The following is a 25637-nucleotide window of genomic DNA, read 5'->3' as shown; positions in this document are numbered from 1 at the left end:
CGCCGTTTGCTCCAAGATGGGCAACTCGTTCTCATCAAGAGCACGGGTAACCATCCGAGCGGGACCATCAGCTTCCCGCGGATGCAGGAGCGATTGCAGGTCGTTTCCCTCTGAAAATAAAAAGAAAAACAGTTTAGCGGAAAAACCCTAAATCAACAAGAAGATATGAACCATACCGTAAGGGAAAGAGTTCAAACCGTATTCGAGGAAAATAGGAATCTGTGGCGCCTCTGCCCCAGCATCCTTCCACACCCGGCTCATCCCGAGCATCACCATCCCGGATTCCTCAAAGCGGTAAACCGGAGTCTGGATGCGGGAAATCTTGGAGAACCATTCCGCCTCCTGGTAGTTGGAGGCGTGAAGGTTCGGGAGAGCTCTCCCGTTCTTGAACGTCATCGCTATCGGGACGACGCGAGCGGAGATATAGAAGAACTCCCGCTTCCAAGACCGAAGACTGCGCTCGGTAGCGCAGATCTTCAAACCCTTGATCCGAGTGACCAAGGTATACCACCCCTGGATGCACCTCCAGGAATAGAAGGTCATCAGGCGGTCGACATGGGGCTCCACGCCCAGAATGAGGCACACCCATTCAAAATGGCGAATCTTGGCGATCGCCATTGGGTGTACCTCCGTCAGATGTACACCATGTCTCTCCAAAACACGGTACACAAACTTCGTCAATGGGAACCTGAGATTCCCATAAACGAAGAATGCGGCATACACCCCTATCTTGCCCTTGGGGGCATCGTACACCGTCTGACGAGGCTTAGGAAACTCATGCTCGAAAGGCTCGAGCATGAACTTCCTAACAATGTACTGGTACAGGTCGACGGTAAGAGCACACTGGCACTCACCAGCAGTACTCTTATCGTCCTTATCAGAAGTAGATGACGGATTCTCGGCATACACGTCAGACTCCTCGGCGGTAGCCTCAAGATCATGAACGGAAGACATGTTTTGAATGTAAAGAAGAACGATTTCAGGAGAATGCTCGACAGAAAAGTTGGAGTATTCGCCGGAAATCATTTAGAAGAAGAAGAGAGGTGAAACTGTGAGTTGAGATGCAACCTCTCCTCCCTTTATATACTCATCGCAATGAATGCGATGAATTTAATGCGGAAGAGAGAGGAAAACGCAGGTGCAATGAAACTATGACACATGGAATATGCAAGCTGGAAACAACTGTTGACAGGACGCGTGCCGTAAACTTCGCGGCCACGCGCCCGAAACTCGTGCCCACGCGCCTGAAAAAGCGTCTGGAATAACCATATACTGTCACGTCGCCATAACTTCCTGCGCGTCCTGACACTGTCAGAAGAAACCGTCGGACGACGTTTCAACAGTTTGGACTGTTCTTATCCTTTCACCAACTCTTCAAATTTCAAAAAGATTCAAAAAGATTCAAAAAAGATTCAAAAGTAAGCGGGACTATACCCCTTACCTTGGTAACCAAGTAACTATAAGACAGGTGCGAGTACAGTGTTAAGGCAAAACCCTTCACATACTTAGCACCTGCAGGGAATTGAAGCCAAGAATACCTCGGCAACCAAGTAACTATAAGATGGGGGCGGGTACAGTGTCAAGGCAAAACCCTTCACATATTTAGCACCCGCAGGGAATTGAAGCCAGGAATACCTTGGAAGTAAAGTAACTATAAGACGAGTGCGGGTACAGTGTCAAGGCGAAACCCTTCACATACCTAGCACTCCGCAGGGAATTGAAACCAAGAAGGATCTTCTGGGCCATGCTTGCGGAAACGGGAATAACATCCCCGCATAGCGGGAACGTCGAGAACTAGATTGTTTGAAGCTCCAAGATGGAATTGGTTGTTTAAACATAATTGATCACTATGTTCAAAACTACCAAAACCTCATGGAGAATCTACACAAGTGGAACTCAACGCTCCTGACTTGCGAGGAGGTTACAGACCTACCCGCATCATACCCAAGGATCAAGCAGAAAAGTCGGGAATTTCTGCACGTGACATTAGGACTTCCGCGGGAAGAATCCCCATGGAAAACCTTAAAACTAAACCCTTTTCAAAACCCTTTGCTTAAGTCCAAAAGTTCACCTCACTTATTAACAATTCATGAGAAGAACATTGGACTGGGGGGACTTGAAGAGGTAGGTCCCAGTAGAGCCCAGTTGGACCCGCAAGACTCACCTCAATAAGGGACGTCTGCGCAGTTGAACCCGCAAGACTCACCTTCAACAGGGACGTCTGCGCAAAGGCTAAACTCGCAAGACTCACCTTGAAGAGAGACGTCTGCGCAGAAACCAACTGGATCCGCAGGACCCACCATGCTCAGAGACGTGACGTCCTTAAGCACAGTACGCAAGCTGTTCCCGCAGGAAAAGCCTCCCAATGGTCGACATACTCCGCCTGTTCCCGCAGCAACGGATACTAGCCATCAGGGAAGGCTACCCGCGCAGCAAGGCTACATGCACAAGGCACTTAACTCTTAAATAATTCAGTAATGTCACCTGAAGAATGAGTGAGCAAGCCGGGAATACTCCCGCACAAAGCCGGGAAAACTCCCGCCCAAATGGGCCAGTCCGTATGATACTGGAGGATCTTTTGTACTGTACCTGACGAGGTATGGACAAAAGATCTGACCAAAGATACGACAGCTCACTGACAACAGTATGACGAGCAGCACGCTCTTGTACTGTATGTCACTATCAGCCGCTGCCTACTCACCAACCTGTCGGAGGACGTGCATAGCCTGCAGTTGGTGGAACAGGAATAGTACACAGCCGGCCTGGTCACTATCAGCCGCTGCCTACCCACCAACCACCAGCATGGCATGTGCGTAGCCCACAGTTGGCAGAACAGGAATACTATTCAGCCGGCTGTACCTTCTTGGAAACCTACATTCGGCTATAAATACTCCAACACCTTGGAACGGTATTATCATCTCATCTCATACCATCATATCTGCTCTAGTCATTTCTCTTAATATACAAATATTCAAGAGCAATCTAGTCTGATTCTCACGCCGGAGGGTGGTCACAAGGAGGTACCCCCCCTTCTCAGTGACGAGCTCACGGTGTCTGTTTTGCAGGTCATCTGAAGAACCATCTTTGCCGGATCTAACCCCTCGTGGGAAACATCTATTTAACCCCCAGATTATCCGTAATCTACCCGGGGTCAATTAGTGTTTCTTCAGTTTTCTTGTTAATTTCTCTATGAACAATTTTTTAGTTGTTCATCTATTGAATATTATAAGTTAATAAAAATGCTGTCTTCCTTTTGTAGGCTCTAATTTTTTATAATAATATTTAATTATTTTATTTCAAATTTCAATGATTTTATAATCATGTTATAAGTATCTAAATAACGTATATGCTTTCTTGATCGAGCACGATAAAAAAACATATTTAAATTAAAATAATTGAATTGTGTTGTTGGATAATAATAATAATAATAATAATAATAATAATAATAAAAAGGTGGGTAAAGATATTATGTACAAAAACTTTAATATTTTCGTTTTAATGATCGATTTTCATGACGTTGACATACTAATTAAACACATCATTTTCTTGGTTTCTGTCTAAATATTAAAATCCATTTAATAGGGTTTTTTTATTGCACTTTCCGTACCCAACCGAAATATACCGCCAACCTTACCCCAATTCAGATCATAACACTCGTATTCAAATCAATAAAGATGATTACCATACATCTGATCTAACCTCTGAAATAATTAGTTGAACAAAAACTAATAACCGAAAATAATCTCTGCTTCTAGAAGCATTTTTTGTAGTTTAAAGGGTCCAGATTTCATTTCAAATTGATCTAACGATGGTAGTTCATCAAAAAGGTAGTTCCATTGTTTGGGAACAATATAATATATAATTCAGATCATAACACTCGTATTCAAATCAATAAAGATGATTACCATACATCTGTATTTGGTTCGGGCTTACTTGCTAACCATAGCTTTTTCTATTAGCTTGTGTTGTTTATGACCTTAAGGCAATAACAATGCATCATTATGTAACTTCCTTCTTGCTTGCTTGTTATGGTTAAACCAAGATAATGCATCAAAGATTGAAAGATCTTCAGAACCGGGGTATGATTAGTTTGAAATCGAATCAAACCAAACCAAACCAAACCATTAATCTGAAGGCTTAAAATTTAAACAAAAAAGTAAATAAATAATAGCATGTTGTCAATATGATACAACATATATAAATCTCGAGAAAATTTACGTTAAGTACGTTATTATAATATTATATCAACAAGATATGATAAACTCGCTGTGTTGAGAAAAATATAAGGCAAAGGAATAGCTAGCTAGCGGGGATAGTTTCAAATTCAAAAAACAAAAGTAGCACATGAAAAACAAGAATTATGATTGAGATTTTAGACTAGAAGGGTTGGTCAAACAAATACTCAACAACTAAACTTTCCCAAATTATTTCAATAGAAAGAATTGTTAGTTTCAACATAAATGATCTTATATGTGTTAAATCTGATAGCTCTAAATTTTATAAACTGACAGAATGTTATGGAGAATTTTCTGATTTCAAGAATTACAAAAGATGTTTTAATACCTAACGGGTTTTTAGAACCCACACGTTACGTTGGAGAAAAACAATGTTATGAGTAAGTGTATTATAGATATCTTCTATCCTTTCTTCTGAAACGGATAACCAACAAACACACAAGTTTATGCTTTTGGTTGAAACTTGTCTCCACCTTGTGTAGAAGTCGAACCCAAAAGTTCGTAGATGATTATAAGATGGACACTTTCTAAAAATTACTTCATAATGACTTATGTTTTGAAAAAAAAATGTGGGGAAGATATTAATCAAGTGCGTAGCATTAATCAAGGGCGTAGCATTAATACTTATGATGGTACTACACTTGTTTGTGGAATTAATACTTGTACCCATCATAAGTATTATCTTCATAAGGACTCCATGAATCAGTATAAAAAAAGCAAATTGTCGGGATTATTCGCCAAGATTAAGAGATGGTCATCACCCACCACTATTTTCAGTTTTCTCTCACTTGCAAATTCCCAAGTTTTTGACGCCAAATTCAGATAATTCATATCAACAAAAATACAATTAGATTTTCGAAAAAAAGAAAAAGAAAAAAGAAAAAAAAAGTTTATTGGTATCCAAAAGATATAACCTAATAAAAAGATCATCCAGGTTTGGGGTTTAAAACTGAAATTTAATACCCTATACGTAACTGGCTAGTAAGGTCGGGTATGAAACCAAACCTTCAATATCCAGTTTTAGGTTATTCGTGTTGGGTTTTATAACACACAACCCCCAACTTAAATTCATCATTTTGTGATTTTATAATTTGCATATGCATGTTTAGTAGTAGAAAAATTGGTAGGAACTGGTTCCGGCATGGTAAAAATAAAAAGAGTCAAGAACTCAATAGGAACAGGTTCCTAGTATGATCGGGTTTTTGACTGGGTGTGGATGGAACCGGTTTCGACGGGTCCGGGTTAAGGTACGGTTGGTGGGAGAAACTGGAACTTAGTTCGTACCCTAGGATTGGGCGATACTGGGTACAAGTCAGGCACACATAACCGGATTTTATGCCTTCCTCTATGACTATATGGCTATATGCTAAGCTGAGTTAATACCATTTCAATTAATCATATAATAAGTACTACAAAAGCATTGCTTTCAATACTTAAGAGATGCACCCACTTAGTTTGTTTACATCAACTATGATAAGAAAATAACAAGATTTTATGCCTTCCTTTATGACTGTATGCCAAGCTGAGTTAATACCATTTCAATGAATCATATAATAAGTACTACAAAAGCATTACTTTCAGTACTTAAAAGATGCGCCCAATTAGTTTGTTTATAGTCATCAACTATAAGAAAATAACCATCATAAGTGTTAGCCTTATAAGGACCCCATATATCAACATGAAAACGAACAAATAGTTAGGATTATTCGCCGTGGTTATTAAATGGCCATCAACCGCCATGATGTCCTATTTTCACTCACAAGCAAATACCCAAGTCTATTTTGCCGAATTCTAATATTATCAATAAAATTACAATTATATTTTTGGAACAATAAAGAATCAACATGAAAGAAAAAAAAAGTTTATTGGATCCAAAAGATATATAACTTAACAAGCTGATCATCCAGCTCGGGTTCATGACTGAAATTTAATACCCTATACCTAACCGACGGGTAAGATAGAGTATGAAATCAAACACTTGTAACATCATGAAAATATCAGATCAAAAATGTCAAGTTTCCAAATTAAGGGACCGAATCTGTTAAATTCTAAACTTCAGGGACTTAAAATGAAAATTCTGGTTTTCTTGACCCATCGCGATACGCGATGGATCAGAAGGGAAACCCATCGCGTATCGCGATGGTTGTCTGACAACCTAATGCGTGGAATCACGTGGCACACAGTTCGCCACGTGTCAACACGTGGCACAACGCTTGCCACGTGGCGACACGTGGTAGGCCTATGCAGTGACTGGCCAAGCCTACGTCGCGATACGCGACGGGCTAGCCACAAGGCCATCGCGTATCGCGATGGGCTTCAGAAAATGTCTATAAATAGTAAGCTCGGGACTAGCCATCCTCACACCTCAATTCACACATTCAATTCTCTCTCTAACATCTCTCTAAACCTTGGAACATGTATCCTCAATCCACCTCGAAGTTCGTGCCCCGATTCCTCGATTTCTGTGCCATCTCCCGACAACGTACCAAAGAAGAAGGGCTACAATCCCGACAATCCATTTCGTAAGGTGAGACGACGTGAGAAGAAGTGTTGGTGCATCTCGATAAGCGTGCCAAGGTAGAGTGTTGATCAAGGAGTGTTGAAAAAAAAGAGACGTCGAAGTGCTGCTCGGTTGTGTAGGGTTTAACAAGCCAAGTAAAGGTAGCCATAATGCCCAAATAAAATAATAATAAAATATTAAAGAGGCTTAAAACCTAAAGTCGAGGAAATACTCGATACCTGGTAAAATAAAAGAAATATATAACAAAGAAAAGAAAATAAAGAAATATAAATGTATATATATATGTGTGAAAATATATAATTATTTGATATAAATATTATTTAAGTAATAAAGAGTATTTTTAAATAATAAAGAAAAGAAATATATACGTTTCTTAAAGAAGAAGAAACGCATGGTTTAAATAAAATAAGTACAACTATAGGTTATCTTATAAAAAGAAAGAAAATACTTTTTAACTAAAGATTTTAAAGTAAGAGAATATATATAATCGAGGTGACGATTATAAATAAGGCTAAAGGTCTTAAGCCAGATTGTATATTCGACTAACAAAAGGTTATACTCGTACTATAGGTGCGGGATAGCAACGGGAAAGACCCTCGGACGGTAATCGAAGCCGATCCAAATCAAAAAGGTGAATACGCCCAAAATTTTAAACTTATTTTAAAACGAGTCAAACATGTTATATGAAAAGGTTTACATGAGACTACGTGTCTCTAAAACATTTATAAACAAGAGTAAAAACACTAGCATTCAGGCTATAGTATGCGTTTGTCTGGATCCTTACATATGTGGTAAAATGCGGTGGGCACATCGCACCACGCTTGGTTATATTACGCTCGCATGCGGGGAGTAATGACCATGTGTATATCTATGGTACCTAAGTAATGTCGAACGCTGCGGTGTTTGCTGAGATGCTATGAGTAGAGACTTGAGTTTATAAATTGTGTTATTTTATAACTTGATTATTTCTAAGCCACGATGGGCCGGACCTAAGATATGTCTCGAGGGGGGATCAAGTAAAAGAAAATATTTTAGCGTCAGCATATTCACCAACATTCGTTGCTGACGTATTTTCTAACATTCTGCAGGTAATCAATAATAGGGCTTGAAGAACAAAGTGCTCAAGAATCCAATGGCTCGGATCTTTTGTTAAATTTAAATATTAATGAATAGCGGTTTTAGTAACACTATAAACAAGTAAACTTAAATGAGACTTTTGTCTCATCTTTTGTAATGCAAATATTTACAACTTTAATCCACATGTTTTTATAAGACTTCCGCTATTTAACCGTAACTCTGATTTATATACAAATGTGGTACCAACTGTTGGTCACACTCATAGGCCTAAGATGGGGGTGGGTGTGACAACACTCAAAACCAGGTTTCAAGTTTTTCATGTCCGACTTTGGCTTTGTACCTCACTACCTCCAACTCAAATTCATTATTTTTATTAATTTATAATTTATATATTCATGTTTAGAGGTGGATAAATAAGGGTTCTTCAAGAACCAGGTCATGTAGCAACCAGTTTCGAGTGTGATTGTGTTTTTGATCATGCTTGTCGGGGTTTATCAGGTTTTGGTCATTAGAGCCTGACTTTTAATCGGGTAGAGGTGGAATAAGTTCTGGCGTGTCTGGGTACGGTTCCAGGGAAAACCTGAAATCTGGTTCGTACCCTCGGGTCAGGTAGAATCAGGTCCGAGTCAAGTAGAGGTGCACATTCTGGTTAACCGATAACCGACTAATTTTCTAACCGGTTAATAATTTGGCGGGAAATAACCTTCGGTTAACCGGGCCGGGTACTAACCGGTTTTGATAAAATAATAATAAAAAATCTGTTAACCGGTTCGGGTACTAACCGGATAAAAACCAATTTTTAATAAAGTAATTAAAAAAATCGGTTAACCAACTCGGTTAACCGGTTTTGAAATCAATAATATAAACCGGTTGCTAATCGATGGTTTTTTTCCGGTTAGTAATCGGTTAGAGATGGACCTATTAGTAACCGGTTAGACCGTGCACCTCTAGGGTCAAATACACTGGGTCGGGTCCGGAAGCGGGTTTTATGATGAAAATAAAGAAGGCCGGCCCATGGGCCATTATTTGGGCCGCATAATAATAATATGACAGCCCGTTATCTGAAATTACCTTTTTAAAAAGGGCAAACAGAGACGAAGAGAAAGAGAGACAAGAAAACCGGAAATAATATAATGGCGAGTGACGGCGCAGCGGTAGAAGTAAGCGGAGCAGCGGTGGTGGCGGCGGCGGAGCAACCCCAAGCTCAACCGCACAGGTTGGATAAGAAGTGGACGTTTTGGTTCGATAATCAATCCAAACCTAAACAAGGTGCCGCTTGGGGTAATAACCTTCGCGATGTTTACACCTTTGACACCGTTGAAGAGTTTTGGTGGTAAATCCCTATATTCTCTCATGTTCTTTTACATTCTAATTTGATGTTTGTGTGCTAATTAGATGTACTGTTTGATCTGTGTTTTTTAATCTATATTTGGTACCCGTTACATAGCTCTTTGTGGATTAGATTTGTATGTGTATGTGAAATTTTCTTATCTGATTATTCAGATTATATGATATATATTTAGCACTTTATGAATCAAGCACATATATTAACCATAGCAGATAACTAAGGGTGTAAAAAAACCGACCTTGGTTTGTGGCTTTTTGTTTAAAGCTCAAGCGATAGCTTGCGAATAGGGTAGCAATGATCCGGTGCTATTTGATGTTTAGCGAGGAATAGCGTGAAATAGTGACATTTAGTTTTTTTTAATATTAGAAACCAATTTTTTTTGCATTTTAATGGATCAAACAGCTGTAATCTTCTTCACCAATTGCATTGTAAACACTTAAGTTACTAATTTCGTGAATAAACCCTAGTTCTTTTTAAAAACAATTTTCTAATACGTTATCGCCAAACATCAAATTGTGGCCTCTGTTTTATCGCTATCGCCACATAGCGTATAGGTAAGTTGTTGGTCGGCTCATTATTTATTTATAACTTATTTACATTTTTAAATTGTTTTTATGTACTTTTAGTTGTTTAGAAAACTCTTAAATGGGCCTAAGCTCAGCTTGAGCTTGGCTGTGCAGTATGAAATTAATATACATAGAGTTCCAAAATAGATGAAACTTATAATTACAAAAGTTTGTTAAGGCCTGACGAGCCTTAACAATCTTCCCATAAAAGGCTTGAGCTTTGGCTCGATAACTAAATGAGCTTTATTTGAGGCTCGAGTTTGGCTCAGGCTTGACAAGGCTTGGCTGGTTTAAGCTGTTTACTGATATGCTTGCACCCTTACAGAGAACATGTCACTTGAATCTTTATTGTTTTGTTTGCTTATGAGGAAAAGCATGAACCTAGAATTCAAAACATTGACCGTATAATTGGGGCTTTTTGCAGTTTGTATGATCATGTATTCAGACCTAGCAAGCTACCAGGAAATGCTGATTTTCATATGTTCAAAGCTGGAATTGAGCCCAAATGGGAAGATCCACAATGTGCTAACGGAGGCAAGTGGACAGTTACTAGTAGCAGAAAGGCTGGTCTTGAAACTATGTGGCTTGAAACAGTATGTGTCTTGTTAGTTTTTTTTTGTTTGTTGTGTTGAAGGTTTTTTGAAGCTTTAAAATTTAATTTTGTTTGTAGTTGATGGCTTTAGTCGGTGAGCAATTTGATGATGCTGATGAAATATGTGGTGTCGTTGCTAGTGTTCGTCAAAGGCAGGATAAACTTTCTTTATGGACTAAGAATGCAGCTAACGAGGCTGCTCAGGTATTAACTATATTCATTGGTATCACTGTTTTGTATTTTTATAATTGATATTAGTGGATATAATATGTAAAACCAACATACTTTCTTTTTTCTTTAAAAAAAGTCTCTTTTAACAAATTTTTATACATTAAAGTTTCTCTACATGTAAAATTTGAACAAGGCTGTGAACTTTTTGTTACTTTTAATATCACGTGAGGAAGAATTAATATGAATTAGTGTTTTAAATTGGACACGTGGCAAGGCAAGTCTGTTCAATGTTCGCCTTATCTTCATTTTTTAATTTAATAAGTTAATAATAACTAAATACTAATTTAAATTCAGTATGATAAAAGTACATGTGAGTGATGACTCAAAATAAAATAAAAAACTGAAACACATAAAATGGTTCGGATAAATTCAAATTTGCTAAAAAGTTACAAATAAATTATTTTTATCGCTATTATAATGTAAATTGTCAAATAATGTTTTCATGATTTCATTCAATTATAACTATAAGAGATTTTTTTTTCTTTCAAATTTAATGCGTTAAGAGAATTTTAAAGTATGTTACTTTTTTATGTGCAAATATTCTCAAGGGACTTTAACGAGAAAAAATAGGAAGTTTGTTGGATTCTTATGTGCAAAAAATTGTTAAGTGACTTTTACGAGAAAAAAACATAAATTATGTTGTTTTATTTTGGCATTTATATTTGATATTATACAAAATACTTGATATAACTTATAAGATCAGGTGACGTATATATGGATTAAAAGAAGTTATCATTATTGTTATGTTATCATGTCAAATGAATATTTATTTGATCACTTATTCATCCCATCTGTATTTTGATGAGCTTTTATTTTCTTGCAACTATTTACATTTGTATATTGTTTGTACGTATGGTTTACTATATTATTACATTAACACTATTTTTTGACTGAATGTAGATGAGCATTGGAAGAAAATGGAAGGAAATTATAGATATAACTGACAAGATCACTTATAACTTCCATGTAAACTTCTTTACTTTTTAGCTATTTCGACTCGTTTAGTCTCAGAAATTTTTGTTGTGCAACGTATGTGTTTGTTTGGATAAATTATATCTTCTTATGTGGCTGAATGTGGTTATGTAGGATGATTCAAAGACAAGATCGTCAAAAGGTCGGTATAGCGTGTGAAGTTGTTCCGTTGAAGCGACTCACTAAAAGAATTTGCAAACCAAGTAGAGTTATTGGGTGTGTTGTGATATGTTTATTGCTTGCTTATGCCTGTAATATTCAGGAGTTTTCATTTCATTCTTCATAAGCTTGAAGTTTACTTTTTCATTGATGTACAACCAAATTTTGCATTTCTTAAATTTTGGACATGCACTGAATCCTGCTGTATTTCTTTCTGGTTTTGCTTGAAGTTTCATGACTTTGTATTATAAGTGATGAATTATATTTTGAGAGGTCAACTTCTATGTGTTCTTGACACTCGATCTGCCTTTTTAATTTATGTTCGACAGATAGAAGAAAAAGTTTGTGTTCTAGAACCAAGTCTAGTTGGTCTTTCTCTGTAGGATTTTGACAGTCCTGCGATCCTGATCCTCGTATATTGAGAGTATCTTTTAGTAGAGTTGATCAAAAAAACCGTTTCCTGGAACCGAACCCATGGACCCGAACCGGAACCGAACCGGTTTCTACCCGTTTTTGGTAGGAACCGGACCCTATCTGATTCAACCCGATGATCCGTGACCGGTTCTTGCAATTCTGAGTGGGGGCGGGTAGGAACCGGTTCTATCCGGTTCTAGCCGTTGGATCGATTAAGCCGTTGGAAATCGTTTTTTTGGCCGTTTTTTGACCGTTGGGGTCAAAAATAGCCGTTTTTTTGGCTCCCCCAAGCACCCCACTACTAGTATAAATAGGTATTTGGTGTCATGGGTTCATCACAACACTCAAAACGCAAACCCGAACGCAAAAAAATACAAAAAAACGCTATTACAACGTTTTGAGTTCTCTAATCTCTTGTTTTCTCTTCTTCTATATTCATATTTGTTGTTATGGCTGCCTCACAATCATCGGTTGGTCAAGGTTCCAACTCCGAACCAAGTTTCGTTCGTATTGTACCTCATAATCGTAATCAAGAGATTTGGTGCAATTGGGATTTGGTTGAATTGAGTGACCATTCATTGAAGGCTCGGTGCAAGTTTTGTGGGGTTTATTTAAACCCACTTTCGAATTCAAATTTGAAGAAACACATCGAAAAACCGTATTGCAAGGCGTTGAAAAAGAACGTCGATTCGCAACAAACGCAAATGGATGGTGAAGGCGGAATATTTACATACCAAATTGATCGAGTTCAAGATCGTATGGCGAAGTTTGTGATTCAAGAAGCTTTGCCGTTTAGCCACTTCGACAACCCTCGCTTAACCGCCATGATTCGAGATACGCTTCAACCACAATACACTCACGTAAGTCGTCATACTCTTAAACGTTATTGTTTAAAATTGTGAAAGAAGGCCAAAGAGGTACAAATTGCATATTTTGAAAATATAAATACGGGAATAAACTTAACTAGTGATGTTTGGTCGGCTCCACATGGTATACCCAAATCTTATCTTTGTGTCACCGCTCATTGGGTTGACCCGTCATCGTGGGAAATGATGAAACACACCATTGCTTTCGAACTCTTTGAGTATCCACATACGGGAGATAATTTGTTTGAAATTTTAGATTATGTTATAAAAACTTATAAACTAGAAAATAAAATATTTTCAATGGCATTTGATAACGCGTCGAATAATACATCGGCGGTTGATAAATTAAAATTAAAATATACGCCGATTTGCAATGGTGTATTTTTTCACTCAATGTGTGTTGCACATATCATTAATTTAATCGTGCAAGACGGACTTGCTTCTGATGAGGTTACATCGGTTATAAACGATTTTAGACTAATGATACATGAAGTTTTTAAGAAAAGTAAAAAAAGACAAATGGATTATAGAAAATTTTGTAAAGATACGGGAAGAAAAGCTTTGGGAGCTAATTGGGATGTACCTCATCGATGGAATTCCACTTGCATAATGTTTCAAAGTGCTTTGGAACAAAGAGAAACTTTATAAATGTTTCATTCTAGTCTTGCCGAGAATGATTTGGCAATCCCCTTTTCAAATGAGAAATGGGAAATTATCCATGACTTATCGACTTTTCTTGAAGTTTTTAAAACATCAACTACGAAACTATCGGGAACGTATTATCCGACAAGTCCCTTGGTTCTTTCGGAGTTATTTTTAATGGTTAACAATCTTAAAGAATTTGAAAATAAAAGTCCAATGTTTTCAAACATCATATTACCAATGAAGTTTAAATTAAAAAAATACTTTCTTGAATTGCCACCGGTTTTTACTTGCGCCGCCGCTTTAAACCCAATGTTAAATGTTACGGGGGTTGAATGTGTGATAGACGAAATTTTTTCAGCCTTAGATATGCATGAAATTGACCCAAACTTTTCAACAGAGGCAAAAAATTATTTTAACTTGAATTTTAAATTTATGTATGACTTTTATTTAAATAAATATGGGTCAAACATACACATGCCTATGCCGGGGGGGTCTTCATCAAGTTCAAGTGCTACTAGAGTACGAGATCCCATGATTAGCCTTATGAACACCGTTCGCAACGTAACGGCTAAAAAACAAAGGGGTAACACCCCTTCAAGCGAACTGGGAAGGTATAGTGTAAATGATTACTCTACCGGTTTATCCGAAGAGGAATATGGCACTTTTGATGTTTTGGATTGGTGGAAGGTAAAGGAAACCGAGTTTCCGATTCTTGCCACCATGGCCCGTGATTTACTAACCGTCCAAGCTTCTACGGTAGCTTCGGAATCCGTTTTTTCTCTTAGTGGCAGGGTAATATCGGTGAGAAGAACAAGACTAAATTCGGAGTCGGTGGAGATGTGCATTTGCTTAAAGGATCACTTGGACTCAATCGATCGTATTCAACACGTAACCACTCTCGAAGATGAAACACCACTTGATGTTCGAGTGCACGACGAACAAGAAGGCATTTATACAAGTAATTCCGAGGAAGAAGTCGCCGCTTAATAATTACGACGAACAAGAAGGCTTTTCTAGAAATAATATGTCACAACTTTATATTTATAAGTTTAATGTTTTGTTAGTTTGTTTTTGAAGATTTTAAAACATGTAACCTTTTTTTTGAACTTCTTAAAGTAAATAAAATGAATTTTATGTTAATTGTTTTGTTTATTTTTCATGCTATACAAATACGAATCGTAGTTTAGAATCCAAATCGCAAACGAAAAACGAAAAAAAAAAAAAAACTTTTTACACTGTTACCGGTTGGAACCGGTTACAGTGTAGGAACCGGTTTAGGAATCGGTAAGAACCGGTTAGATAGTTTAGGGGTCCGAGGGTGGGAGAACCGGTTCGGTTCCCTAACAGGTTCGAGCCTGGAACCGGTTTAAAAGGGGGTTTTGAATATAGGAACCGGTTAGGAACCGGTTCCGGTTCCTAGTCCCAAACCGTTTTGAACATCTCTATCTTTTAGGATGCACTCGTATTACCGAGTATGCGCACTATACTTCCGCACACCAAGGTAAACTAAGAGAGGTTCTCACTTAAAGGGCATTAATCTTGAAACGGGTTTCCACGTTCTCTTTATATTTTCTCTTTTTAACATGTGAGAGTTATGACAAATGACTAGCAAATGAAGAAACACTAAGTGAACCCTGGACAGATTATAGATAATCTGGGGGTTAAGTAATGTTTCCCACGAGGATGAGGTCTAGCAGAGAGTTGTTCTTCAATGGACCTGCAAAACAGACACCGTAAGCTCGTCACTAAGAAGGGGGGGGGGGTTCCTCCTTGTGACCACCCTCCGGCGTGAGAATCAGACTAGATTGCTCTGAATATAAGTGTATATTAAGAGATTGCTAGATAAGATTGAGATATCAGATGATGTCCTTACCATTCCAAGGTGTTGGAGTATTTATAGCCGAAGGTAGGTTTCCAAGCAGGTACAGCCGGCTGAATAGTATTCCTGTTCTACCAACAGTAGACTACGCACAGGCCATGCTGGTTGGTGGATAGGTTACGGCCAACAGTAATAAGGTCGGCTGTATACTGTTCCTTTACTGCCGGCTACGCACTGTTCCACCAACTGTAGGCTGCGCACGTCCCATCGTAAGGGTTGGTGAGTAGGCAGCGGCTAATAGTGACAAACAGTACTAGAGGGTGCTCCTCCTCGTATTGTTGTCGGTGAGCTGTCACCCTGTGATTAGTTCATGGGCTGCTCTGGTCAAATTGTCTGTTCCGCCCATACCTTAGTAGGTATAGTACGAATGACCTTCCAGAAGCATACGGGCTGGCTCATTTAGGCGGGAGTATTCCCGCCTTGCTCATTCCTTCATGTGACTACTGAACGAATGCCTTGTGCGTGTAGCCTTGCTGTTAGTGCGGGTAGCCTTACCTGATGGCTTGTATCCGCAGCTGCGGGAACAGGCGGGGTACTTCACCATTGGGAGGCTTTCCCTGCGGGTACAGCTGGCGTACTGCGCGTAAGGTTCTTTGAGCATGGTGGGTCCTGCTGGAGCAGTTGGTCATTGCGCAGACGTCCCTGTTCAAGGTGAGTTTTGCGGGTCCAACTGGGTTCTGCTGGGACCTACCTCTTCAAGTCCCCCCAGTCCAATGTTCTTCTCATGAATTATTAATAAGTGAGGTGAACTTTTGGACTTAGCAAAGGGTTTTGAAAAGGGGTTTAGTTTTTCGGTTTTCCGTGGTGATTCATCCCGCGGTTTTCCTGATGTCACGCAGAAATTCCCGACTTTTCTGCTTGATCTTTGGGTGTGAAGCGGGTAGGTTTGTAACCTCCTCGCACGTCAGGAGCGTTGAGTCCCACTTGTGTGGATTCTCCATGGGGTCTTGGTAGTTTTCAACATAGTGATCAATTATGCTAAAACCACCAATTCCATCTTGGAGTTTCAAACAATATAGTTCTCGACGTTCCCGTCATGCGGGGATGTTATTCCCGTTTCCGCAAACATGGCCCAGAAGATCCTTCTTGGTTTGAATTCCCTGCAGAGTGCTAAGTACGTGAAGGGTTTTGCCTTGACACTGTACCCGCACTCGTCTTACGGTTACTTTACTTCCAAGGTATTCCTGGCGTCAATTCCCTGCGGGTGCTAAGTATGTGAAGGGTTTTGCCTTGACACTGTACCCGCATCCGTCTGACGGTTACTTGGTTGCCAAGTTATTCTTGGCTTCAATTCCCTGCGGGTGCTAGGTACGTGAAGGGTTTTGCCTTGACACTGTACCCGCATCCGTCTTACGGTTACTTGGTTGCCAAGTTATTCTTGGCTTCAATTCCCTGCGGGTGCTAGGTACGTGAAGGGTTTTCCCTTAACACTGTACCCGCATCCGTCTTACGGTTACTTGGTTGCCAAGGTAAGGGGTATTTTCCCGCTTACTTTTGAATCTTTTTGAATTTTGAATTTTGAAATTCGAAGAGTTGGTGAAAGGATAAGAACAGTCCAAACCTCTGAAACGTCGTGCGACGGTTTCTTCTGACTGTGTCAGGACGTGCAGGAAGTTATGGTGACGTGACAGTACATGGTCATTCCAGACGCTTTTTCAGGCGCGTGGGCGCGATTTTTCGGGCGCGTGGCCGCGAAATTAATGGTATGCGTCCTATCAACAGCTGTTGCCAGCTTGCTTTTTGCCACGTGCCATAGTTTCATTGCACCTTCATTTTCTCTCTCTTCCGCATTAATTTCATCGCATTAATTGCGATTAGTATATAAAGGGGGAGAGGGTTCTTTGTAATCCACACTTTCACTCTTCTCTTCATCTTCTTTTGCGATTTCCGGCGAATACTAACCTTTTCAGGCAAGCATTCTCCCGAAATCATTTTCTTCTTCTTTTACAAGATGTCTCGTGATCTCGAATCTACGGCTGATGATAAGAGTACTGCTGGCGAGTGCCAGTGTGCTCTGCCTGGCGACCTGTATCGGTACGTCGTCAGGAAGTTCATGCTCGAGTCTCTCGAGCCTGAGTTTCCTGAACCCCACCAGACGGTGTACGATGCCCCCAGAGGCAAGATCGGGGTATATGCTGCATTCTTTGTCTATGGGAATCTTAGATTCCCATTGACAAAGTTTGTTTACCGTGTCCTTGAGAGGCACGGTGTTCATTTGACCGAGTTACACCCCATGGCGATCGCTAAGATTCGCCACTTTGAGTGGGTGTGCCGGATACTGGGCATTGAGCCCTATGTTGACCGCCTGATGACCTTCTACACTTGGAGGTGCATCCAGGGGTGGTACACGTTGACAACCCGGACTAAGGGTTTAAAGATCTGCGCGACCGAGCGCAGTCTTCGCTCGGGGAAGCGGGAGTTCTTTTTCATATCTGCTCGCGCCATCCCCATTGCCATGAAATTCAAGAACGGGCAAGCACTTCCCAGCCTTCACGCCTCCAGTTACCAGGAGGCGGAATGGTTTGCGAAGATATCTCGGGTCCAATCTCCGGTTTACCGGTTTGCGGAGTCCGGGATAGTGATGCTGGGGATGAGCCGGGTGTGGAAGGAGGCTGATGCGCGCAAGATTCCGATCGTCCTCGAATACGGTTTGAACTCTGTTCCTTACGGTATGCCTTTTTTCCTTTTGTTGATTTTGAATTTCTTCTAACTTCTTTCCTGTTTATTTCATAGGGGAACGACTTGCAGTCGCTCCTGAACCCGCGGGAGGCTGACGGTCCCGCACGGATGGGTACTCGCGCTCTAGATGAGAATGAGTTGCCCATCTTAGAACAAACGGCGGATCGGTTCGTGGAGGTCTATCCGCTAGGCCATGAGATCCTTAGCGCCCGTCGGCCAGGTAAGGCGCTCTTCGACCCTCGACCCCTCAATGTTGAAACCTCTGCTGGAATTCCTCTAATCGTATGTTCTGATGAGGAATCCGCAGATGGTCCTCCGTTGGTGCGGAAGAAGAAGGCTGCCGGCGGGAAGGGGAAGGAGAAGGCCTCCACTGCCGATCCAGCGCCTCGGTCTGATTCGGAGACCGAGAGCGAAGAGGTGGCGGGGAATCCCGGTGGTGATAAGACCACAGCTCCGGAGGTTGCGACTGTCACCTCCGGAGAGCCAAAGAAGACGACGGTGACCGGCGCAAAGAGGCCGGCTCCATCGGGTCCGTCCCCGCCTCTCCGTACCTTTAGGCTCAAGAAAACCCGTAAGTACAACTTTCCTTTAGCTTTTATCTTCATAGCTTAATCTGTTAACACTTTTCTTCTTTACGCAGGCGTGGATGTTGACGCATTCCAGGGTGGAGCGCCGAGTAGTACCTCCCCGCCAATGACGGTAGGTTTGGTCAGCCTACCTGAGGCGACGACCCAGGCGCCTGCGCCTGCTTCCGCTGGTCCAGTTGCTCACTCCTTTGAGCCGACTGTTCCAGCTGAGATGACGTCACCGCCGGCTGTGAGTGCTATTTTTACAGCATCTTTCACCGAGCCGGCGGTTACTATTGCTGCGGATCCCGCGGCGACGACCGCGGCGGCTGCTACCGTGCCTCCGCCATCGGCAACGACGGCCGGTCCATCAGGTACGCATGGGGCTTTTCGCCAGTCTTTGCCACCTTCCCATCTGCCTGACCTCTTGGATGGATTTCCTTTGGGTTCAGGTGATGGGTTCGGCGGCTATCGGCCTGTTATTGACCCTACAGGTGCGTAGGGTTCTTCTGGCCCATTTTATATATATATATTTTATCATCTTTTCCTAACTGCTTTGTGTTTTTTGCAGTGTCGGATTCCAATGAAGTGTATGTTCCACGATGGAACATTCGCCGAGGAACAACCCTTCGCACCCCTGTGGAGTGCGTGGAATGGGCTCGTCACGCTGCTCCCAGTGGTGCGTTGGGGGAAGCCATGGCTAGCTACCAAGAGGGTAGGCTAACCAATGAGCTTCGGGTTCTCCTGGCCCGGATGCAGCCGCGCGTCGAGCTGCTTTGTCGTGAAAACGACAAGTTAAAAGCAGCTCGCCTTAAGGAAGTAGCTCAGGCGCGGGCTGTCCGGGAGGAGAACCAAAAACTTGCCGCAGTGGCTGCGGAGAAGGAGAAGGCCTTCAAGGCCCTCGAGGTTGAAGTTCAGGCTCGACTCGAGGCCCGTTCCAAGGCTGCCCAAGCTGTTAATGAACAGCTTCGGCTGGCTAAGGAAACTGCGAGGAACGCAACCGAGAGGGCCACCAAGGCTGAAGCTGTTGCTGAGCCTCTACGCGTGGAGAATGAAGAGCTTAAAGCCAAATTAGAGGCTCTTCAGCAGGCTCATGATGCCTTGGCGATGGAAGACGCCAAAAAGCTCCAGGAGATCTTGGACCAGAGGGGGGTGCTTGACCATACTGAGCGGAAGCTAAAGGGCGTCGAAGAGGCTGCGGCTAAAGAAGTGTTGCTTGCCAACCTTAACAAGAGTGAAGCCGAACGCGCCCGTAACGAAGCTCAAGCTGCCCTCCAAGAAGCTCTGGTTGCCAAGGAATGGCTTCTTCGAGAAGCGTTGTCTCAGGTAAGCTTTCATGTCTTTACGCTTTTCTTTGTAAATAGAAAGGGTTCTGATACTTGTATATTTTCTTGTAGGTTGTGCATCGGGTCTTCTCAGAGACATCTTACGACGATGCTATGAGCGCAGCCCTCAACGCTTCTCACGAGGATGGGGAACGGGCCGGCTTCCTGCTTGGTCTAGGGTTCGTTGAGAAAGGCGTCCCGCCTTCCAACTTCCCTTTGTATAATGTGGATACTGAAGCTGCTTATGACCAAGCAGTGAACCAGTATGCCGCCTTCCCGCATCCGGTGGTGGAGAAGGTGAACGAAGTCGCTGCTGCTGATGATGGGCTTGCTATCCTTAGAGCTTTTCTTGAACCACCACGCTCTACTGATGGAGCGGGTCCAAGTGGAAGTGGTCCTGAAGCTTGATTCTGAAGATCCCTTTCCACCACTAGCGTAGATTTTTGCTTTTGTATAGCTTTGTAATATTTGAATTTGATGAAATAAAGATTGTGTTTGTTCTTTGCCTTGTTTATTTTACGCATGTTTTGATCTAACTTAGTAATTTCTTTAGTACTTAGATAAGTTAACTTTTTAACGTGGTAAATTATAAGTTTGTTTTGCTTCCTCTTTCATGATTGTGCGGGTATGACCGTCACTTACACTTAGTAGGATGGCTTAACTTTACTTATATCTGACCTGCGTGGAAGTTTTCCTCATCTTTTCTGAGGATAAGTTAACCTTTGAACGTGGTAGATAATAGGTGTGAAGTTTTGCTTCCTCTTTCGTGATTGTGCGGGTAGGACCGTCACTTGCACTTAGTAGGATGGCTAAACTTTACCCATATCTAACCTGCGTGTAGGTTTTTCTCATCCTTTTTTTTTTGAAATTTCTAAGTGTTCAGAATAAGTTAACCTTTGAACGTGGTAGATGATAGGTTGAAGTTTTGCTTCCTTGTTCGTGATTGTGCGGGTAAGACCGTCACTTGCACTTACAAGGATGGCTAAACTTTACTTACATCTGACCTGCGTGTAGGTTTTCCTTATTTTTAGCGTTGTGTTTATGCGGGTTTTGCCGCCTTCCACACGTAACGACTTACTTCTTCCCCCATTTGTGCGGTGAATACCGGCACCAGTGTGGGAAGTTCATAAGTATAAAGGTAAGGCTATCAACACATTGTGAAAGGAGAATCATTTCCATTAGAAGTGGCTCTAGGCCTTTTCTTTACAAGTTTGGAATTGATCTACATATAACATTTGCGTAATTGAGCTCCGTTCCATGTTCTTGGGATGGGAGTGCCATCGAGCCTTTCGAGCCGGTATGCGCCCTTTCCCAGGACTTCTTTGATAATGTATGGCCCTTCCCAGACCGGGGCCAGCTTTCCTGGGCGTTCTTGGTTCGAAGCCTCGTTGTTACGCAGTATGTAGTCTCCTATATTGAAGTTGCAGAGTTTTACCCGCGTGTTGTAGTACTTTTGCATTTGTCGCTTGTAGTTCTCTTCACGCACTGCGGCTAAGTCTCTGCGTTCCTCGGTTAGCATAAGGTCCAACCATCTTTCCGCATCATTGTCTTCTGGCTGAATCAAGACCCTTGGTGAGGGTAAACCAATTTCGACCGGGACCATGGCTTCAGTGCCATAAGTGAGACTGCACGGGGTTTCTCCCGTACTGGCCTTCTTCAGCGTTCTGTTTGCCCAAAGGACGTGCGGAAGCTCGTCCACCCAGCCGGATCTGTGTTCCAAGAGTCTTTTCTTTATGCCTTCGATGATGCTCTTATTTGCTCTTTCCACCTCACCATTACCTTGCGGGTGTGCCACTGAGGTAAAGGTGTGGGTGATTTGAAGTTCTTTCAGCCACTGTTGTAGCTTCTTGTCAGCAAAGTTGGTGCCGTTATCGCTCACCAAATTCTGTGGAAGTCCAACACGACAAATAATAAATTCCCAAATAAATTTTTTGATATGTTTCGCGGTTGTTTGGGCTAAAGGTTTTGCTTCTATCCACTTGGTGAAGTAGTCGATGGCTACCACTAGGAACTGAACATTTCCTGCTGCTGTAGGAAATGGGCCTGTCACATCGATGGCCCACTTCTGAAATGGCCATGAAGAAGTGACTGGAACAAGTTCATTCTTCGGGCGGTGCGTGTTCGGTGCGTAAAGCTGGCAAGACCTGCATTTTCTGATGTATGCCAGTGCATCCGTATGCATCCCCGGCCAAAAGTATCCCGCGTTGTTTAGCTTAGCTACAACAGCGCGGGGACCTGCGTGTACTCCACAGATGCCTTCGTGTACTTCCCTTAGGAGGTAGTCAGCATCTTGGTTGTCCACGCATCTTAAGAGTGGGCCAAGAAAGTTACGTCTGTAAAGGATGTCATCGATCAGTTGATAATTCAGTGCTTTACAGCGTAGTTTTCTTGCTTGTGTTTTGGACTCCGGTAGTGTACCTGCCGCAAGGTATTTTATTATTGGTGTCATCCACGTTTCCGTGCCGGTTTGGATGACACAAATTTCCTTGTGCGGGACTGAAGGTGTCTCGAGGAGTTCAATGCGGATATCCTTTCCTAAGTGGGTGAAGGCTAATGATGCAAGCTTGCTTAACGCATCCGCAGATTTGTTTTCACTTCGCTTGACGTGTATGACTTTGCAGTCATTGAAATCGCGCATAAGGGATTTTGCTTGTGCGAGGTACAGGGCCATTGTGTCGTTCACGGCCGTGTATGCCCCGTTGATTTGATTGGCTACTAACATGGAGTCCACGTGGGCTTCCAAGTTTTTCACTCCCATCTTACGCGCAATTCTCAGCCCAGCCAAGAATGCCTCATACTCGGCTTCGTTATTCGTACTTGGAAAATCCAGTCGAATAGCGTAAGTGTATTCTTGGCCCGCTGGGTTGGTTAGCTTTAGCCCTGCGCCTGAACCCTCGTTATTGGCTGCCCCATCAGTGTAGAGTCGCCAGACATCATTGATGTCTTGTGCTGGAGAGGGTTGAGCCTCTTCCTGGCACTCTTTTTCCCGTGATGCAGGCACTTCTGCAATAAAGTCGGCCAGAACCTGGCCTTTTATGGCTGGTCTTGGCTTATACTTTATCGCGTACTCTCCCAACTCAATTGCCCATTTGGCTAGGCGTCCCGATAACTCGGGTTTGCCTAGAACGTTTGCAAGTTTGAAGTTGGAGAGAATGGTGATTGGGTGACCCTGGAAATATCGTCTTAACCTGCGTGAAGCGTGTATAAGTGCTAAGACTAATTTTTCGAGGGTAGAGTACCGGGTTTCTACGTCTGTTAGGATACGACTGACATAATAGATTGGCATCTGGATGCCTTTTCGCTCTACTAGCAGGACTGCCCCGGTTGCTCTATCAGTTGCGGAAAGGTATAGGATTAACTCCTCTCCTGCTTCTGGTGCTGTGAGTGTTGGGAGTTCGATCAAGCGTGACCGAATCTCCTGAAAAGCTGCTTCCGCTTCTGGTGTCCAGCGGAAGTGCGTTTTCTTCAAACAGTTTCTCAACGTTGACACGAAGGGAAACGACCTATCCGCGTGGTTTGCCAAAAAGCGATTAAGTGCCACTAGTCGTCCATTCAGTGTCTGAGCCTGTTTGATGGTAGTAGGTGATTCCATTTTGATAATGGCTTCGACCTTTTCAGGGTTCGCTCTGAAGCCATCTCTAGTGACGATGACCCCCAAGAACTTCCCTTCTTCCATTCCAAAGGCACACTTGCTCGGGTTGAGCTTCATGTTTATCTTCCTGAGCGTGTTGAAAGTTTCTTCGATGTCTTTCAACATCGCTTCTGGGTCAGGGCTTTTGATGACCAAGTCATCCATGTATACTTCCAAGTTCCTCCCAATTTGGGTATGAAACTGGTTGTCCATCAGGCGTTGGTATGTGGACCCGGCATTCTTAAGTCCGAATGGCATCATTTGGTAACAAAATGTGCCATCGGGCGTCCGAAAAGCGGTTTTGTCCTGATCATCAACGGCCATGTGGATCTGATGGTACCCCTTATACGCGTCCAGGAAGCATTTAAGGCGGAATGGTGCCAACGAGTCCACCTTAAGATCAATTTCAGGTAACGGATAACAATCTTTGGGGCATGCTTTGTTCAAGTCTTTGAAATCTATGCACATGCGCCATTGTTTGTTATTCTTCGGTACCATAACGGGATTTGCAACCCAAGTTTGATATCTACTAACGCGTACGATGCCTGCGTCAAGGAGTTCCTTGACTTGGGTTCTACACGCGTTAGTTTGTTCCGGCCCCATTACTCTGCGCTTTTGTACGATCGGCGTGACAGCCGGATCGCATTTGAGCTTATGCTCTGCCTTACTCCGGGGTACACCAGTCATGTCAGCTGGTGTCCACGCGAAGATGTCAGCGTTCCTTTGTAATAAGCGCTTAAGTAAGGTGCGTGTGGGATCAACAATTGTTGGGCCAATGGAGACGGCCTGGTCCGGGTACTTGCCGTTGAAGGCCCATCTTTCTGGTTCGGTGATGGTTGGTTTAGCCATCTTTGGTTTGGGTTTAGATGAGACAGATGCGATGCATACCTGGGGAATGCCGGTGATCATCGCTACACCCTCAGCTGTTGGCCATCCCATCATGCCGTGGACTGAGGATACCACGGCGTTGAATCTTGCCATCCCGTCTCTCCCGAAGAGAATGTCGTATGTGTGGTGTGACTTCCTCATCACGACAAAGTCCACATCTTCTGTGCGGGAGTGTTTCCCATCTGTAAGAGTGACGGGGAAAGATAGGATACCCAGGGGGGTGTTTGTGCTGCCGTCAAACCCTTCCATCGAGGCGCAGATCGTTTCCAGGCGTTCCTTGTCTTCGTCATCTAGCTTGTCGAAGAACTGCCTGTACATCACCGTTGACGAGGCGCCGTTGTCAGCAAGAGTGCGAGAAGTGATGTAGTGCCCCAGCTGGCTTTTGATGACGATAGGGCCTTCTTTGCTCGGTCCTCCTGGCACTCGCGGGAAGCGCACCTCAGCTTCCTTCCACGCACACGGTTCTGGCGTTCGCCTTTTTCTTCCTCTGATGTTACCATGAACCATGTTGATGCTGATGTCAACGGGCTTTCGTCCGTTGCCTCGGTACCGGTTGTCTTTCCGTCCTCCCTTCTTGATTGATGCCACCAGGTGTGCCAGTCTTCCATCCTTGACGAATGCTTCAACAATATCCTTCAAGGATGTACACTCTTCCGTACCATGACCTTTTGTCCCGTGGAAGTCACAGGATTTGCTCTGATCCTCATTAGGTCGGTGCCGGATCACTGGAGCTTTTGGCCACGGTAGCTTTTCAGTGGCAAATATCTCCGTGACGCTTTTGGTGAGTGGCGTCCACCGGTGCTTTTGGCTTGAAGGGTGTGTGTGATTTCTTCCGCCAACAAGAGGGTGAGAGCTGGATGAGGTGTGAAAGTTTACCCTTGACTGCCAGATACCTAGCTTCCTCTTTTTGTTCTGCCTGGCGATCCGGACATTGTTCTCTCTTGTCCTCTGCGTGTAGAGGTGTGTACTCTGGGGAAGATCCCTTCCCAGTTGCTTCTCCGTCTCGGCAAAGCGCTTGGCCGCCGTCATGATGGCATCCCATG

The 25637-nt window shown here is 42.7% G+C and overlaps 1 protein-coding gene across 1 annotated transcript; it reads left to right on the top strand.

Annotated features, from left to right (window-relative positions):
• Positions 1-8953: 8953 nt before the first annotated feature.
• On the top strand, positions 8954-11972 carry LOC143544087 (eukaryotic translation initiation factor-like). The gene is made up of 5 exons (XM_077036248.1): positions 8954-9166; positions 10172-10340; positions 10418-10543; positions 11471-11536; positions 11657-11972. The coding sequence occupies exons 1-5, from the start codon at positions 8967-8969 to the stop codon at positions 11699-11701; spliced, it is 606 nt and encodes a 201-aa protein (XP_076892363.1). The 5' UTR covers positions 8954-8966; the 3' UTR covers positions 11702-11972.
• The last annotated feature ends 13665 nt before the right edge of the window (positions 11973-25637 follow it).

Source organism: Bidens hawaiensis, unplaced genomic scaffold (assembly GCF_021521415.1).
Source record: "Bidens hawaiensis isolate Kalapana, Puna unplaced genomic scaffold, B.hawaiensis_p1.1 tig00000888_1, whole genome shotgun sequence".
In the NCBI taxonomy this organism is placed as follows: Eukaryota; Viridiplantae; Streptophyta; class Magnoliopsida; order Asterales; family Asteraceae; genus Bidens; species Bidens hawaiensis.
Note: the sequence above shows the minus strand (reverse complement) of the source record. Positions and strands in the feature narration are given on the sequence as shown.